The following is a 17,402-nucleotide window of genomic DNA, read 5'->3' as shown; positions in this document are numbered from 1 at the left end:
TTTTACTGTAACATATACACTTAAAACAAAATCTCTATCTTGATGATGTAATGTTTCATTTTGTTTCATATAGCAGCAATACTTTCCTTCATTTTGCTAATAGAATAAAAACTAGAAATGACTATATCACTATTGTTATATATTTGCTTCATTTATTAAATTCTATAGTTTAAAAATCATGTTGTAATTTATGTGCAATTTTAAATAATTAGTGTACAATTTAAATTATTATTAAATAACTTTTAAGTTATAGGACAGTAGCAGAATAAATTTTTATGTAATGTTTTCTAAATGGTAATTAGATGAATGAAACAAAATTTCAACATTCTATTGACTACAATCTATCAGTTCTTTATCATGTGAGGAAGTTCATCTTTGGTTAAACAGGTATTATTATTATTATTTTCAATACGTAATACCATTTAGGCAGTTCTGTCGAACAGGTGAACAAGTAAAATGGAAAAACAGAATATTTGATTTTCCATTTCACTTGTTTTATAACTGCATCCACAATGAATTAATGATGAAAATAAAATGAAAGAAACAGGAAAAACAGGATGTTTGAGATGACGCCTTCTAAACTGCATACAGGTGAAGTGTCATATTTTCAATGGCAACTTCACAGGTACAGAGTACTGCTGAGAGATTGCTGTATGGCAGTTTGAGCTATGCATTTTTATTTTCATTTTAGCAATTTTCTAAGATTATACACAGGAAATTACAGCAATAGTTATTGCAATTTTATTATAAACATATTTACTATTAAGTTTCTAATAATAAACTTTAATATATAATTTTTTCATACTTCATTGATTAGTATGTTAAGCAAATAGACACTAGAATAAATTTATGTGCATATATTTGCATATAGTTTAAATTATACTTTCTAAATTATAATTATACTGTAACCATTATAATTGCATGATGTATAAAAGTAAGGCAATTTTTTATTATATTAATGAAGTAACATGACTTACATCTTTTTGCGTTGAATAGGACCACTTCCATCCTTTCTCGGCCGTCCTGGACCACGTTTAGTAATAACTGGTGCAGAAAGAGCAGATTGCAAAGGCAATGGAATTGTAGTCATTATTTCACACATAGAAGTTGTGTGATCTTGAAAAGGTAGAACTGAAGGATTCATTGGTGTTGAATTATTTGCAGAATTATTAGATATGTTTATTAATGATAATTCTGAAGGAACTGAAACATTATCTAAAGTGTTATGACCAGCTGTTATTTGTCGAGAAAAATTACATTCTGAAATTTTAATTTGTTGATTCTGAGCAGTTATATTCATAGAAGTATTACGAACAGATGATGGATGAGAATCTGAAAGCATGAAATTCCTACATGATGGATAAATAATATCCTCTTTTGATCTGGATAAAAATAGTCTTTCATTGCAGTCACTTAATTCTCTTTTATCACCTTGTAAAAGTAGTTTATCTTCATCATTATTATCCATTATGAATAATTTTAAAATGCTACAGCATAATTACTTGAATTTTTAAATTACAGGTTTTTTCCTATAAATAAAAAATATCAAATTAATCTTTATCATAGAATATAAGCAATATGTAAAACTTCATTAATAAAATATTCATTCAAATAAAACTGCAATACCATTATAAAATTTCTAACATGCAAAATTGATAATACCTTTATTCTTTACTACAAAATATTTAAGAGGAGATGCCATCTAGGCAAAATAAGCCTCCTGTAGCAATTTACAAATGTAGTAACTTGATACAAAACTTATAGTGAATTATATTTATTGATAAAGTTAAATATACATATGATATTAGTTGTGATATCATATGTATATTCATTAGTCGAATAAGTTAAACTAAGACATTATGTGACTTTGTCTTATCGTAATTGAATTGAAGTAGAGCTGAAAAGAAGAACTTGTTTAGCACAAAAAAAATCTGATCCTTGTACAGTACCTGCCAACACAGATGCAATCCAAGAACAAAGCAACTGCCATAGATTGTTTTGTTTTTGTGTTTTGTTCATTTTTCATGTCTATTTTCTATTAAGCGCACACAATGCTGTTTTTATTTTTGACCCCCTATGCCTAAATTCCGTTAAGCACACTCAGTTACATCAGAAAGCACAAACGTTGTCACTTTAATACCTCTGTATGTTGAAAACAAAGTCATGGACACTTATTTTTACTTTCCCGGCTGTTATATATAACAGAGGAAAAGTATGGAGATTGATCAAAAATGACCCCCCCAAAGAGTTTTACATTTTTGAACCAGGCATCTTAAAACATCAAGAAATGCAAAAAAAAAATCCAGGGGGTTTCTGTATGTATGGGTGTTATTGTATGTGGGGGGAACAATTTTCTTCACCCTCTTTGAAACTTAATAACTCCTGTGCTTTTTTGTTGAAAATTTCTGAAATTTTGCAGGAAGGTTTGCATATTAGGGAGATTGATGCTATTAAATTTTGGTGGCTAAAGGTCAACAGGGTGGGAAGATAAATGAGGTGATGTGTCGTTTCTTGAGACAATTTTCCTTGTTATTAGAATTTACATTTTTTATAAAACCCATCCCTACCATCAAAATTATGCTTTTTGCCCTTTTATAATAATTAAAAATATAAAAAGTTTTTAATAATAAAATATCATAACAGATGGCACAATACAAGCAGTTTTAAATGTTGCCAGGGAAAGTTAAGCAACTCGTTGTTGGATTTTTTACATTTAAATGGACCCACATTACATTTCTGGATTCCTCATTTCAATTAATAAAAAATGGCTAAGTTATATCAAAATCGGCCCATTAAATTTTGAGAATGAACTCAATTCTATAAGCCCACAGAAAAAGTGCTAGCAACTGTGAAACATCGCACAACTTTGTCGTGTGATTCGTGTGATATTGCTTTGTTGTGCATACTCACGAAACAATTTTATATCTCAAAAATGCAATTAATGGAAAATAGTAAAGTTTAATTAAAATCGATCAAACAGATTTTGAGAATGAACACAATTCTGAAGCCACATAGAAGAGGCTTTGCTAATGCTCTGCCTCAAAAATATGTGAAAAGTACAGTACATGAAAAGTATATCATCAGTTGAAGGTTTTTAAGAGAATATAAGCTTTAAATTAATATACTAAAGTACAGATCTTACTTTGGTGCATAAAATTATTTTATAATTTCTGAATACAACAGATATAAAAGAACAACTTATATTGCAGAATATTGGTTCCATATGAAATACTAATTGACTCAGCAGTAAATATGCACAAGATTAAAGACAGTATTAAAAGTGTCAAAAATTCTCCACAACTAATCATCAAGATAATTTACAAGAAACATTAAATAAAATCATAATCTTTATATCTATACCTGTAAGCATTATAAAGTCTATCTACATATTTTCCATTCTATACTAGAATAAATACAGATGAAATTTAACATATCATCTCTTCTGCATATTCATTAAACTGTCTTAACTAACATTTTTTAATCACCAAAAGATGCATTATTAAATCACTTCTTCACTATATGACAGAATTTTGTGGTTTCAATTTAAATATCAGAGAATTCTATCATTAATGGAGCAGTAAAGGAACAGAATTACATTGAAAATTGGCAGGAATATTTCATTTATAGTCGGTAGAAAATTTTTATGTAGCTTCTACAGTTTTAATTTGAATAATCTTGGCAAAATACATTATAGTTTTGATTAATAGGTAGTAATAGTACGGTAAGTGTAATATTTATAAAGTTAGCCTATTTTCCTTCAATATTGTATATTATTCAGAATTTAAACATATTTTCAATAGAAAATTTATAGTTAAACAAAGAATTACCAATAAAGTCATTAGTAACAAAACACAACTAGTTGAAAAATTAATTTTGTTTATTGAAAGGAAGATTTTTACTAATTATATGACATAACATAAAAATTCGTAGTATCAGTTTTAATGTTGATTTTTTTTATTTTATAAAATTAATAAAACCAGCAATATAATTTTACTGTATACATTTTATGAAGTTGTAGTAGTCTGCAGTCAAGTAGACATAATTCATATACCTGATGAACAGCAAGTTTCATCTATTCAAGACTCAAATGCCACTGATGTTAATAGTATATGGAACACTACAAACTTTATTTCTAATTTTTAGAATATCTATTAAGAACCATTATGAGTTTTTTGCTAGAAGCATAATGATGGAATAGTTCCTGAAATAAACTTGTTTTGTTAAAACAAAATTCCTCACTTATGAATTCTTTTACTATACAGGATACTATATATGTTTAGATTTCTCCTATATTGTGACTGCTTCACACTCATTAGCAAATACTCTATTGATAATCCTACCTCTGTAATACCCCATTTGCACTGAGCATTTCAATCTAGATTGTGATAAGATCAGTGACTGTGCCACGGTGCAACCTCTCTTGACTGTTTAAATCTCGGCTGAAACAAGATTCAAACATAATCAATACAAGAGAGTTTTTGAAACTAGATCCAGTCATAAGGGAGTTCCCACAATCCCATGCATGTGAGGAAAAACAAGATGGCTGCAGAACAAGTGTCAAGTTATCAACAGAGAAATAAAAAGATATTTAAAGAAACAATGAGATCTGAATATTCTTAGATATATGGCAAGAAAAAGTATTTATTTTTAACCAAAACTTCCATTTTGTTTGTTGGTGTTCATGACTTATCGTGTAGTTATGTCAGTTTTATCATCGCATCCAATAGCCAGGTTCTTCTCAAGCAGACTGCCCGTGCAAACAGCTCAATGTTCAACTGGCAACAGTTCCAATCAAGATCGTGGGTAAATTGAGATCAAAGTGAGTCATAGATTGTGTGCAAATGCAGTATAAGAGATGATAACTTGATTAGGTCAATCTTATGTCATTTAATTCCAAATATGTGAAATGAAGAATGCAAGAATAGAACAAAAATGTGTACTCTGGAAATTCTGAATTTGTTTTCTAAAATAATATTGCAATGTCTAAAAAAATATTGCAATATCAGTTTCCGAAAAAAAAGATCTTTAAATGAAGCCCTGTCATGAATTTCGATATATAAATGAAATACTTCACTATTGACATGATAGGGATGGTTTGGAACCAATATAAAACAATGTATAATTGAGAAAGATATGTAAATGTAAAACACTCAATGTTCTATTACATTATATTATAATTGTGTATGTATGTATGTATGTATATATATATATATATATACAAGGTGGGCCAACGAAAACGAAACGGCAGAGTGTTCACGTTCGTCCAAGCAAATCGCTCGGACAGGTCGATTTTATTCTCGAGGGGACATCTTATGCAATTAAGTTTTTACGATTCTGAATACAACAGACAACAAAAAATTTTAAAAACTCATTTATTTTGTATTAACTAAACAAACATTTATTTCGAAAAAAATGTTTGTTTAGTTAATATTCAGATTCGCAAAAACTTTATTGCATAAGATGTCCCCTCGAGAATAAAATCGACCTGTCCAAGCAATTTGCTTGGACGAACATGAACACACTGCCATTTCGTTTTCGTTGGCCCACCCTGTATATACATACACAATACACATTATATACACATACACATTATATTACATACTCTTTTATCAATTTTTAAACATGTATGCAAATATTGTATATGTGAAATAAAGAATATGCATTTTATTAAATAATTTTTGTATCAATTTGTTAGTGTACATCTTTTCAACATATTCCATGATCTTTTCCTTTTTCTTTATCTGAAATCAAGGCTATGCACTTGTTTACCTGCTATTTCGTAATTCAAACAGAAAAATCTCACTGTATTAATAAAACAGTATATTGTTTATAACTTACAATTTTTTTTACTTGTTCAATTCCTCCTTTGTCTATCATATTATGTTACTCTATATACCTTATATTGTAAAAGTTAATACACTACATTATGAAGAAAACAATAAATATGTTTGTTTTTAAACTCCACACTTTTAAAAATCATGTCTGATTGAGATAATAAATTTTATATAAAATAAATGCATTAATATTTTTAATTTATGTATTTAATACATCAAAAATTGTACAATTTGCTAAAAATGATAAAATATTTTTCTTTTAAATATCACTAAAACACTTAAATCTTTACCAGCAAAATTATTTAAATATCAAATGACAATCGAGAAAGTTGTCCAAGCAGTCATTTTCAGAATACAACCAAATGGAATAGAATATAGAATGAAATTTAAATTCAAATCCTGAATCTGAATAGGAAAGCAGATATGTAGCTGTTTTTTTAAGATAATAACATTCTTTATCTTAACTGGTTTTATTTTAATGACTGATCAACCTTCTCTTTTGATATATGCCTTATAGATTTAAATTTTCCTAATTACTGACTATACCATTTGTTCACACTATAAACATCTGCAATGTCATTCATTTAATTTCATAATTCTTAACTGTCCCAATGTGTAAAAGTAAAAATATTTTGTAGCAACTAAAACTTTCACTTTTTTTACATTATAAAAAATATGATTTCTAAATGGCACATATTTTTATTAAAAATTAAAACCCTAAAACCCTTTTATTTGTATGGTTTCTAATGCATAGAATTCATTGCTTATTAATTTTTAACATAACTAAAACTTTGAATGAATTCAAATTTTCATTACATTATTGAAACAGTTGAAGATAAATTGAATTCATATAAACAAAATTTTACAAAAATCTTAATTTTGAAAATTTCAGCATTATCTGATAAACTGAAAAAGAAATTTGTATAAAAAGTTAAAATAAAGATAAATATTTTTTGAGAAAAATATTTAACAATGCAGGAATTAAAAACTTCCAATAGGTGATTTGTTAATGATAAAACACATTTTAAACAATGCCAAAATATATTATAAAATATAAAACATGCAGGTATTATTTACTGTATATTTCCATAGATAAGACGACCTTCAGATAAGACAAGATATAAATTTTTGTCAAAGTTTTATAGTTTTAGCATATATCTGTCCTATAAGATGACCCCCAAACTATTAACGGCCTATGAATTAGTTTAGATCAGCAATCATCATCTGGATAATAATACTGTATAGCATATATGGAATTATGTCCTATTCGTAATTTTTCAAATGAACAAATTTTATTTTCTTGTATCTGGCAGCCTTGCTATTGTTGCAAACATTTGCACTGATTTGGGCATTTGGGTAATGACCTTGACTATTCACAAAAACTTCGTATGGCCTATTCTATTTTGTGGACATACCCTACTCTCTACTAGTAAATAATTATGGTTTTTCCATTTTTTATAATGGTTTTAATTTATATAAATTTCAATCAAATTTTTTTTTGTATCTGTCCTATAAGACAACCCTGGATTTTGGGGGCCTTTTTTTATGATTTAACTATCATCTTATCTGCAGAAATATACAGTATTTTAAATATTTTTATGATAACTAGAAAATAAATTTGTTTTACATACCTGATATAATTTATTCATGATTGTTTATTATTAAATACTCCTTTCTTCCATACAAATAAATTACTCTGCCATAACATAAAACTAAAAAATTAAAAAAATTCATTATTAAATTAAAATATTAATATAATAATCCTAAACTGAAAACTAAATTACAGACTTTTGCAAAATATCAGCATAATAAATAAAAGAATAGCATGAAATTCAACATAGTATGATTAACCAATAATTTTAACATACAAAAAATTATAAATTATTTTAATAATAAAAGAAAAATATTTTAAAAATTTAGTAAATCCAATCTAAATGTAATGAAAAAATATTTTACAAGTATTACTAGATTAAACTAACTTCTTATGATTTGATGTTTTAACTAAGCTTTATATTTTTTATTTCATATAAAATCAAAAACCATATATAAAAGAGAATTAAACATAAAACAGAATCCATTCAATTCTACATTCTATTAGAATGCTAAATTTTTATGTTATGTGCTTCAAAAATGTTTAAACTTGTTGGACTTTATTTAAATTTACTTCTGAAAAATAATTCAATAATAATGTACCAGTCAATGAAATTATAATTTTAAACTTCAAATCTTTCTATAAATTAGAAATAAGAAAATAAACAAAATAAAGCCAAGTATTTTTGTTATATTGACATTTATAACATTAGTAATACTTGATATTAAAATGTCACTACAATAAAAGTGTTTGCATTTATTTTATTTTATAGTTTGTTTCTTATTTTACAGTAAAATCTAAAAATTACAGTAATTGTTCTTTTAAAATTAAGAAGCTATGGAATCTTTTATATATCTTCCTTATTTTACTCTTCCATAATTTATATTTTAGTCATTAAGATAAGTTCTATTTTAAAGATATAATATTGTACAATGTTTTTGATCAACTGATATTAACACTATTATTATTATATTTAACAGGATACTTAAAAAAAGCAAAAATAAGCTTATTTAAGAAGTGTTTAATTAACCTTTATAATTGGAAAATGTTGTAAATAAGTGCAATTTCAATTCTATGACATAAAATAAAGGTACAGCATTATATCCAGTCATTATAAAGCCAACAAAGCACCAGAATAAAAGAATAATAATTATGATTAAAACTTGCATGTTATATACTGTTGTATATTAATATTACTAATGAAAATTTAAATTGCTAAATTTAAGTTAATGTAATTTTATTAAAATAGCAACCCTATAAGTAAATCAACTTTGAAATTATAAAATATCTTTAAAATTTTAATTTTTTCATAAAAATTAAATTTGACAACAATGCATCAATAAACAAAGTACAATAAACTCTCTTTGAAATGAAGTCTGAATAAAACAGAAACTTGCCTGAACTGAAATAACTTTAAAACAGAGTGATTTCCTAAGTTACATTTTACTAAGGAAATCACTCTGTTTTGAACTTATAGTTACATTTTACTATAAGCCAGGAACCTATCTAATGTGAAAATGAAAGAAATTTTTGGATATGAACAACATAATTCCACTTGTAGACAAATAGTAAAAAGTGCCTCCTGCTATAACAGTCACTGGAAAGCATAACTCCTTTTCAGACACACAAAGGTGAAGTGACAAAGGTCACACCAACACAATGTTTTTGTAATATTAAAGTTCTCAATTCTTAAAAGCATTCAATTCTGCACTTATTAAGGGGCAGATTGAATAATTTGTTAAAACAATGAGAATGAGGTAATACATGCTGCCAATTTGTGTTGTACAAAATAGTAACTAAACAGTACTAAGAAGTCAACAACAAGTTAATTAACATCAGTAGTAGTTACAGTTAAATTAATTTGAATAATAAGAAGTTAGCTTAATTGTTAACTTCGATCTCTGTAAATACCAATGATGTACTAAAATTTCTTGAGAAATCAGATCACAAAATAACTTTTTATCACTGTAATATGATTAGAATTTCTGACAGCAAAGTGAGACAGTAGTTCATGGATCAAATTAGTTTGTTTGTTGTCACATGAGCACATAAGAATCATATCCAAGTATTCAAATATCTAGCAAAAGTTCTCAGGAATAAACTTTTTAGAATAGCCCTCAATTCTTGCATTCAAATACTCCCATCTTTAGTTGAATCACTTTGGATTAATTTGGATTAAACTTAGTAATAAAACTTTTTTTTATACATATAGAATGATTTTACTATATGAATGATTATTACTGTGTGACATTTATCTGGTATAGTTTAAAGATAAAAAAGAAAAAAAATACTAAAACCTGTTCAAAACAGAAACCTGCAAAACAGGAAAAACATTTCAGTATGGTGCAATTCCAGTTTGCACAGGTTTTACTCTGTTAACAAACTGCAGATCTGGTGACAATTTGTTAAAGCAATTTGTTACCAGACAATTTCTTTCTTTTTGACCAAATTGCAGAATTAAATCTTTCTTCAGGCATGGATATTAGCATTTGTTCCGTTTTTAATGAAATATGTTTTTTGTGAAAGTACAATAGCCATAGTAATTTATTGCACTGACCTTAACTGAAATGAAATTTAAAAAATTACTTGGAAAAACCTCAGATGTTAAAGTATATTTTTAGAAGTTCAATAATAATGGTTTTTAAAACCAAACCTAAGTATTACATGATTAAACTACATATAAAAATAATAAGACCAGTTAAATTTTAAGCTAAATGATTTATAGATAGCTTTTATCAACCTATTTTATCTTGTTAATTAATATTAGTTTAAAAAATTTGCTACAAAAGTTAAGTAGTCGTTACAAAAATTATCCTTCGATTAGGAAGAAGATAAGATGATACAAGATTTATTATTTCTAACATCAATCAAAATGTGAAATTTTCTGTCGCCAATCCTACTGGTGACAGAATTTGAGTCTTCTGTTCCACCAAAAGAAGAAAAATTTGACAACAAATCCAATTCAAATGAACTAGATATAAAAATAGGTTTTGCTTAGGAATCTGAAGTACAAATGTCTCTAATCTTCACTTTTGTCTAACTGGGATGTGAAAATTGGACTTTGAGCACTGCCAGGAAATTTTTGTATTTAGATATTCTGATTTCTGGAAAGCTCACTGAAGTTTAAAGGAAAAAGAAAGATACATTTCTAGACAAGAATATTCACATATGTGCAAAATTGTTAGATTAGACACAAAGAAAGTATGTTAGATCTAAATTCCAGAATCATAAAAAAGTTAGTCATTCTCAACAACTCATCATAAAAGTTCTATTATTTTTAAACTGATGCTGAAGTTCATGGATACTATTTTTTTCCTATTTTAATATATAATGAGGTAGGTTCTAATTTTGTTTTACATTAAAGATTTTGTAAACTTCAAATGAACCACAATTATACTGCATCTAAAGACATTACATCTCTAATGTCTTATCCAAAAGAAAAATAGAAGATAGAATTCAAGAATTTTAACATATTCACTCACAATCTAATAATTTTAATAATTTTATTAATAATTTACAAATGCCTAGGATAAACATCAGCACATTGAACAACTTGAAACTGCAACTAATATATAAATTTTAGTTAGACAAGTTACTGATTGCATTATTCAAACTTCACAAATTACAGTAGATAACATCTAAATAATCCCTAATAATAACTTAACCCAACATAATAATAATAATATATATATATATATATATATATATATAGGGTGCGTTTTTTTTATGCAGCGAAAGTGTAGCGAAATGATGTCACAAGCAGCGTTGGCCATTTAGAAATGGGTTTCAGAGGATTAGCTATAAAGCGCTTCTCGAGCGCTGCATAAAAATACACACCCATATTATTAGCAATTACAAGTTTTTTCTGAATGTTCTTTTCTAGACATATAAGTAATCTAAAACTAATAAGAAACTGCAGATTAACAAAGCAATTTTCTTAGTTGATCCTTTTTTCTATATATTTTTAAATTATTAATAAGATTAAATTAAATCGTCTAATCATTAAAATTTTTATAATAAATCAATTTTACTTTTTTCTAATGATAAAGTCACTTAATTGTTAGTTCATTAATTTTTTTATATAAAAATTGAAAAATTTAATTATCATTTGTTTCTCTATTAAAATAACTATGTGGAATCCTGACAGTCTCTTATTTTTGTACATAATATATTCCTAAAAATGTGTATGAAAATCGAACAATAGAGTTATACATTATAAAAAGTTCCATTCCCAGAATTCTAAAAATAAAAATCATCTCTCTTACTAAGGTAATAGATTTTTTATAGTGAATATATAATGATAAATAAAATGCAACAAACGAACAACTTACTGGAACAATAAACCAATAAAAGACAACACCTTAAAAACTTCCAGCAACCACAGAGATGCAGATGGTTTATCCTCTGCATGGAAATCATTTTACCATAATGCATAATGGTTATCTTGTAATTTGCTTGTATTGAGGCAATATTTTTGTTGTGTTTTATTATTACTCTTTTTAGCACATGCGCACTTTAATGCTTTCTAATACACAACTGCATTTTTGCATTGAAATTTAATTTGAACTTTTGAATATTTGTGTTGCATGTATTCTATTTTCTGCATTCTTTCTGTTTGAGTTCGTTTAACTGAAGATGGCTATTTAAGACAGTCAAAAACATTATTATTAAATTAATTTATTGCTGGAAGTTTTTAAGATGTCTTTTATTGTTTTATAATGATAAATAAAACAATCCTTAAATGTTAAGGATGATTTCATGCTATGATAAACTTCACAGATTGGTTCAACCCAACCAATCCTATAATCAGACTGAATAGCAGCAACAGCATCACACTGAATATATGTATTCATTATGTTCAATCAGAATGAGTGTTACAAATCAAAACACTAGCTAATCATTAAAACTTTTTCTAATTTTTTTTTAAAAAACCTTTAATCTGTCTGTCTATTGTAAATTTGCAGATATTATCTTACTTCATTTATCAATTCTTCCAAAAAGTCTTTATTTTTTGCTATTTTTTCTCATTATGTAGGCTTTCACAAATTCAAACTCTAACTATAGCTTCGAAACTCTCATTGACTATTACTCTGACTTGACTACAAATATTTAAATCCGCCCAATTGGATTTACTAGTCAAACTATTGCTGTTGTCATGGCAATGTGATTTGGAATCAGTTCAATCAGTACAGTCAGTCCATAGTATGAAATCACCCTAAAACCATAGACTAAATAGAAAACAGACAAAAAATTAAATTTCACCAATAATATTGATATTACTGAAACCAAAACAGAAACAACATACTATCACACAATAGTTAAAATGGTTGTTTGCCAGCTGAAAATATTCAAATACAAATTTGGTGTACTAAAGCAATTTAAGAATATCAAAGTACTCATTTATAAAAGAGCAAGTTGTCCAAAAGGCAATGATCAACTTCCAAAAGAATTATATTAGTAAAACATTTATACCTATGATAACTTTATAACTTCGTCTACTTTCACTGCTGCCATCAAAAAGTTGAACCGAATATGCCAATTCATTTTTTTCTTAAGTATATAACTGATTTACATTAATCTGATTAAAGATTAATTTTTTTTTCCATTTCAAGCAATATTTATGGAATTATATGCGATAATCAGAAGTGAATCACCAGCATCTACTGGAGACAAAATGATGGAAAAACCATTATAATTAAATATGTCCTGAAAAACTATGAAACAAAGCAATAAAATATAATCTCTACAACATTTCTTAAACTTTCAGATAATAATAAATACATACAATTTACCAAAAACTTCCAGCATCTGAATGACAAAAAATCATGTCATTGGCATATGTGGTAAATGTCACGTGATGCAAAATCACATCAATCGATAGTAAAAGTGTTAATTAATTTTAAAAACTTTTTCATTATAAGAATTATACATTTCTCAGAAAAATTAGAAATATTGCAATATCAAATTTATTTTACAGTAAAATCAGTAATATCAATCTAATTTAATCTAATCTAATACTTCGGAATTTACATTTGACGAAATTCATAGAGAATTTCTGAATAAATCTTACTTTTCAATAATGGTTGTACTATTGTTTGCATAACTGCACATGCCACTTTCCCATTTAGAGTTGCATATACATAACAACAGTTTTCTTTGTTTTACTCTCTCTTGTATTAGCTTTACATAGTAAGAAACCATCAATTTTGTTATATGACTATACTGGTATTGTAATATCCAACTAAATATTTTTAATAGTGCATTTTTCTTTCAAAAACTAATAATATTCACAACTTATTAATTCAACAAAAAATTTCAATGGCAAATTTCAGTTTTTATAAAAAACTAAACAGACTCTAAACTGAAATCTTTTTAGAACAAGTAAAGTAAACCTAAATTGGGCATTAAACTTTAGACATGTGAACAAAAAACGAGAAACACTACCCTTTACTATCAAATTAAGCAGTCATTTTCCCTAGCAAAATAAAATCTCCTATATACTAATAATACACAGCTAACAAAACAATTTGGTACATATAGAATGTTAGCATATAACAATAAAGTACAAAGAAATGCTGTATACATAAATTTAGATTTTAAAGAGATTTAATTTAAAAACAAATTTTGGTTAATGTTACCTATGGTTCCAAGATGGCAGCCCGTCTCCAGATTCCAGCAAATAGAAGAAGGGAAACAGTGGGGATGCACATTCTAACCTAACCTAACCTATTCTAATAAATTACCATAATTATTAGAATAGGTTAGGTTAGAACGTGCATCCCCACTGTTTCCTTGCTGGAATCAGATGAGCCGCCATCTTGGAACCATAGGTAACATTAACCCAAATTTTTATTAATTTTATATGAATGAGTAAGTGTAATTAGACAAATTAAATAATTTGAATGAAAAATAAAAAATAAAAATTGTTTACTATATTAGAGTTGTCAATTATACTGAATGTTTCTTTTGTTATAGAGATGCAACAAATTGTGACTCATAAGTATTAAATATACAAGGATCATGTCATAATTATTGATCACTAATAAATAAAAATATGAAGTGGGTTGTACTTACCAATAGTTTTTATAGGCTCTCTACATAATCTCCAGTTATGTAGTACCTGTTGCCAAATGTCTGGCATGCACTGTATACTATCAGCAAAATAGTTTTCACAGATAGAGAACATGAAATATCCAGAATGGCATCTGTTAATGAGAATTGTTGACCTTGTAAAAGCTCTTAGTTTCTGAAGCAAGTCAAAATCATAAGGAAACATGTTAGGTGCTGAAAGATCTTCCATTTCAGCAGTATTGTTACTACACCAGCAATATGGCAACTAGAATTATCATATAACAAAATCTGTTCTTGAACAAGTGCAGGTCATAAGTGATATTCAATAAATTTCTCATATAAGGTCATTTCCCATCAACAGATGCCATTTTAGCTGCAATAGTGGGCCATGTATTCTATCCATGAAAACAGTTCTGCCAACAGAGTATACAACCTGCAAGACATTTGGCAACAAGTGCTACACATGCCAGAGACTATGTGGAGTACCTGTAAAAATTTTAGTAGTACAACTGACTTCATACTTTTTTATTCATTAGTGACCAATAATTATGACATGACCGTTGTACATTAATAAAAATTGATTGTTTAGTTATACAACAGCCCCAAATAATCAAAATGTAAAAAACTTTATTTAAAAGTCTACTAAAAATTTTCAATTAAATCTAAACAAATGAATTCAATGATGATGTTCTTTATAAATACCATCACTTAAAATGTTTTTGATTTGATTGCCTAGCATATTCTCATTACTTTAGTATAATAATTATAATGAATTTTTAATTAAATTTTGACACAGTATACCAATGCACTATCAGCTACAAATGTATCTTCAATTTTATCTATTACGGATAGGCCTATTCTGAAACAAATTTAAATAGACTAAATGAAGACTGGAGAATGTTAAGATGTATTAAATAAATAAAAAAATACTTTTTTGAGTTATGACTTTAGTTTCTATTCATATCTACTTATATTTTATATAAATAGATATTAATATATTTACTTATTTATATCAGGTATATAATAGGCAGTAAAAACTTGATAATAAAAAGTATAATTTTTAAAAACATAAAATAGAATCAATGTAATATTACTTAACACTTTCACATATACTAAAACCTATTTAGATCATTATTTTATTTTATGAAAGCAAACATTGTATAATCTCCCAATTATGAAATCTTTTCTTATTAATTCATATATTTTACTACAATGAACATTTGATAATAAAAAAAAAAACAAATTATATAAATTTTAACCAAAAAAAACAACCAATATAATTGTTTAATTACAACTTTAAAAGAAAAGGAAAGGAAAGAGAAATTGCTATTCAAAAGTACCCAAATTTAAATGTCTTAAGTATTTTACTAAGATATTGAAAGATAAATAAATTTATTTATCAAATTCAGATACTGCATAAAATGATTTAAAAATGAATATTTTTAATTAAAATTTTGTTTAAAGTGTAAAATAATCCTTCGTTTAATTACGATTGATACCATTCATTTAAACCAATAATGAACATGGGTTTAAATGAATAGTAACAATCGTAACTAAACGGAATTTTTGATTTACTATGAAGATCGGAAAACGAACACCGAAATCGATATCATATTCATCAACAAATGAACATATTCAAATAAAGCTAGGGAAAACAGTCGATGATATCTTCTACTCAAATACATCGCACAATTTAATGTTCTTTGAGCAAATAGTAAAATGCCATCGTCACTCGACCTGTCGTTATTTTACGCGTTTAGATGAAGATTTCAAATTACGATTCATTTCGTAAGATGATTGTTGAAAAGAATAACAAATTTACCTTATAATATACAAGCGATTAGGCTTAGGAAGTCGCCATTTTCCTATGCGTGAAAAACAAAACACGTTCTCTCAATACTTACTGATTATTCCCTGTATCTATTCAAATAAATTTTCCGTATGCACAAAATTTAATATTCTTTCGGGAATCTTTTCCGCCGAATGTTTGTGAATTTTTAGGAACTTTTACATATATAAATATATATATATATATATCCCAACGTTTTGTGGTTCCCTATACAAAATTCACGTTGCCCGAACTCTTGCGTTTCACCAACGGATAATATCATATCCCTACGCTATGCACTATTTACGATCAGATGTAATTCGTCTGTTCATATATCAAAAAAACTTATTCCGAGATAAAAAGTGAATAATTCGATATCGTCTATATTTGAAGAATCAGTTTCTATAGTTAAAAAATATTTTTAGTTATCACTTGTAAAAAATATAGTGTAAATGCTTATAAAATTTTTATATAATCGTAACACATATGTACTATACACACGTTTATTTACAATATGTATTGTTTATGTAGCCATACAACATAATATAAAGGAAAAGTTGTAGTTTAAAATATATTATTCGAGTTTTTATTTCTGATATATATATACAGCCTATATAAAAATTCATTCTAACTTTGATAATTTTATATTGCGTTCGTCTACTTTAACTATATAACTATCGTTAAAAATTCCATTCTTCTTGTAATTTGATGTTAAAAATACGTTATCTTTTTACTCTACAAAAATGCTTCTTTCTACTCCGTATGGTGTGAAGATTAGAGCATTGTGCCTTTTCCTGCAATCGCGAAAACGATGAACATTGGCTTCAGGAAAAAAATATGACGTAAAGAATCCGTTTCCTGACTGGTCATATCCATATTAGGGTGTTTGATCGTCTATTGTGTCGCGGATTTAGAGTTTCTATGATTTGAAACACTAAAAGATTTTCGCAGTTTTTTGGAATAATTAAATGATTGTACGTAAATTGTTTTAAAAAATTAATTTCAATCTACAGATTTTGATCATTCGCTTTTGGCTATGATAAAATTTTATACATTTGCAAAAATTTTAAATTTCATA

At 26.7% G+C, this 17,402-nt stretch overlaps 1 protein-coding gene across 11 annotated transcripts in view; it reads right to left on the bottom strand.

The window, feature by feature from the left end:
- LOC136989019 (histone-lysine N-methyltransferase 2C-like) overlaps positions 1 to 16,601 on the bottom strand; it is a 293,266-nt gene extending 276,665 nt beyond the window's left edge. For all 11 annotated transcript variants that reach the window (XM_067287031.1, XM_067287037.1, XM_067287034.1 and 8 more), the window contains exons 1-3: positions 16,401 to 16,601; positions 7,466 to 7,546; positions 978 to 1,529 (exon numbers count right to left, since the gene is read on the bottom strand). In XM_067287031.1, coding sequence (XP_067143132.1) covers positions 978 to 1,468 — 491 coding nt within the window. In that variant the 5' untranslated portion in view covers positions 1,469 to 1,529; positions 7,466 to 7,546; positions 16,401 to 16,601. The remainder of the gene's footprint in view (positions 1 to 977; positions 1,530 to 7,465; positions 7,547 to 16,400) is intronic.
- Positions 16,602 to 17,402: the final 801 nt, after the last annotated feature.

The sequence above is a fragment of the Centruroides vittatus genome, unplaced genomic scaffold, assembly GCF_030686945.1.
Source record: "Centruroides vittatus isolate TY-2023 unplaced genomic scaffold, ASM3068694v2 scaffold_435, whole genome shotgun sequence".
Lineage (NCBI taxonomy): Eukaryota > Metazoa > Arthropoda > Arachnida > Scorpiones > Buthidae > Centruroides > Centruroides vittatus.
Note: the sequence above shows the minus strand (reverse complement) of the source record. Positions and strands in the feature narration are given on the sequence as shown.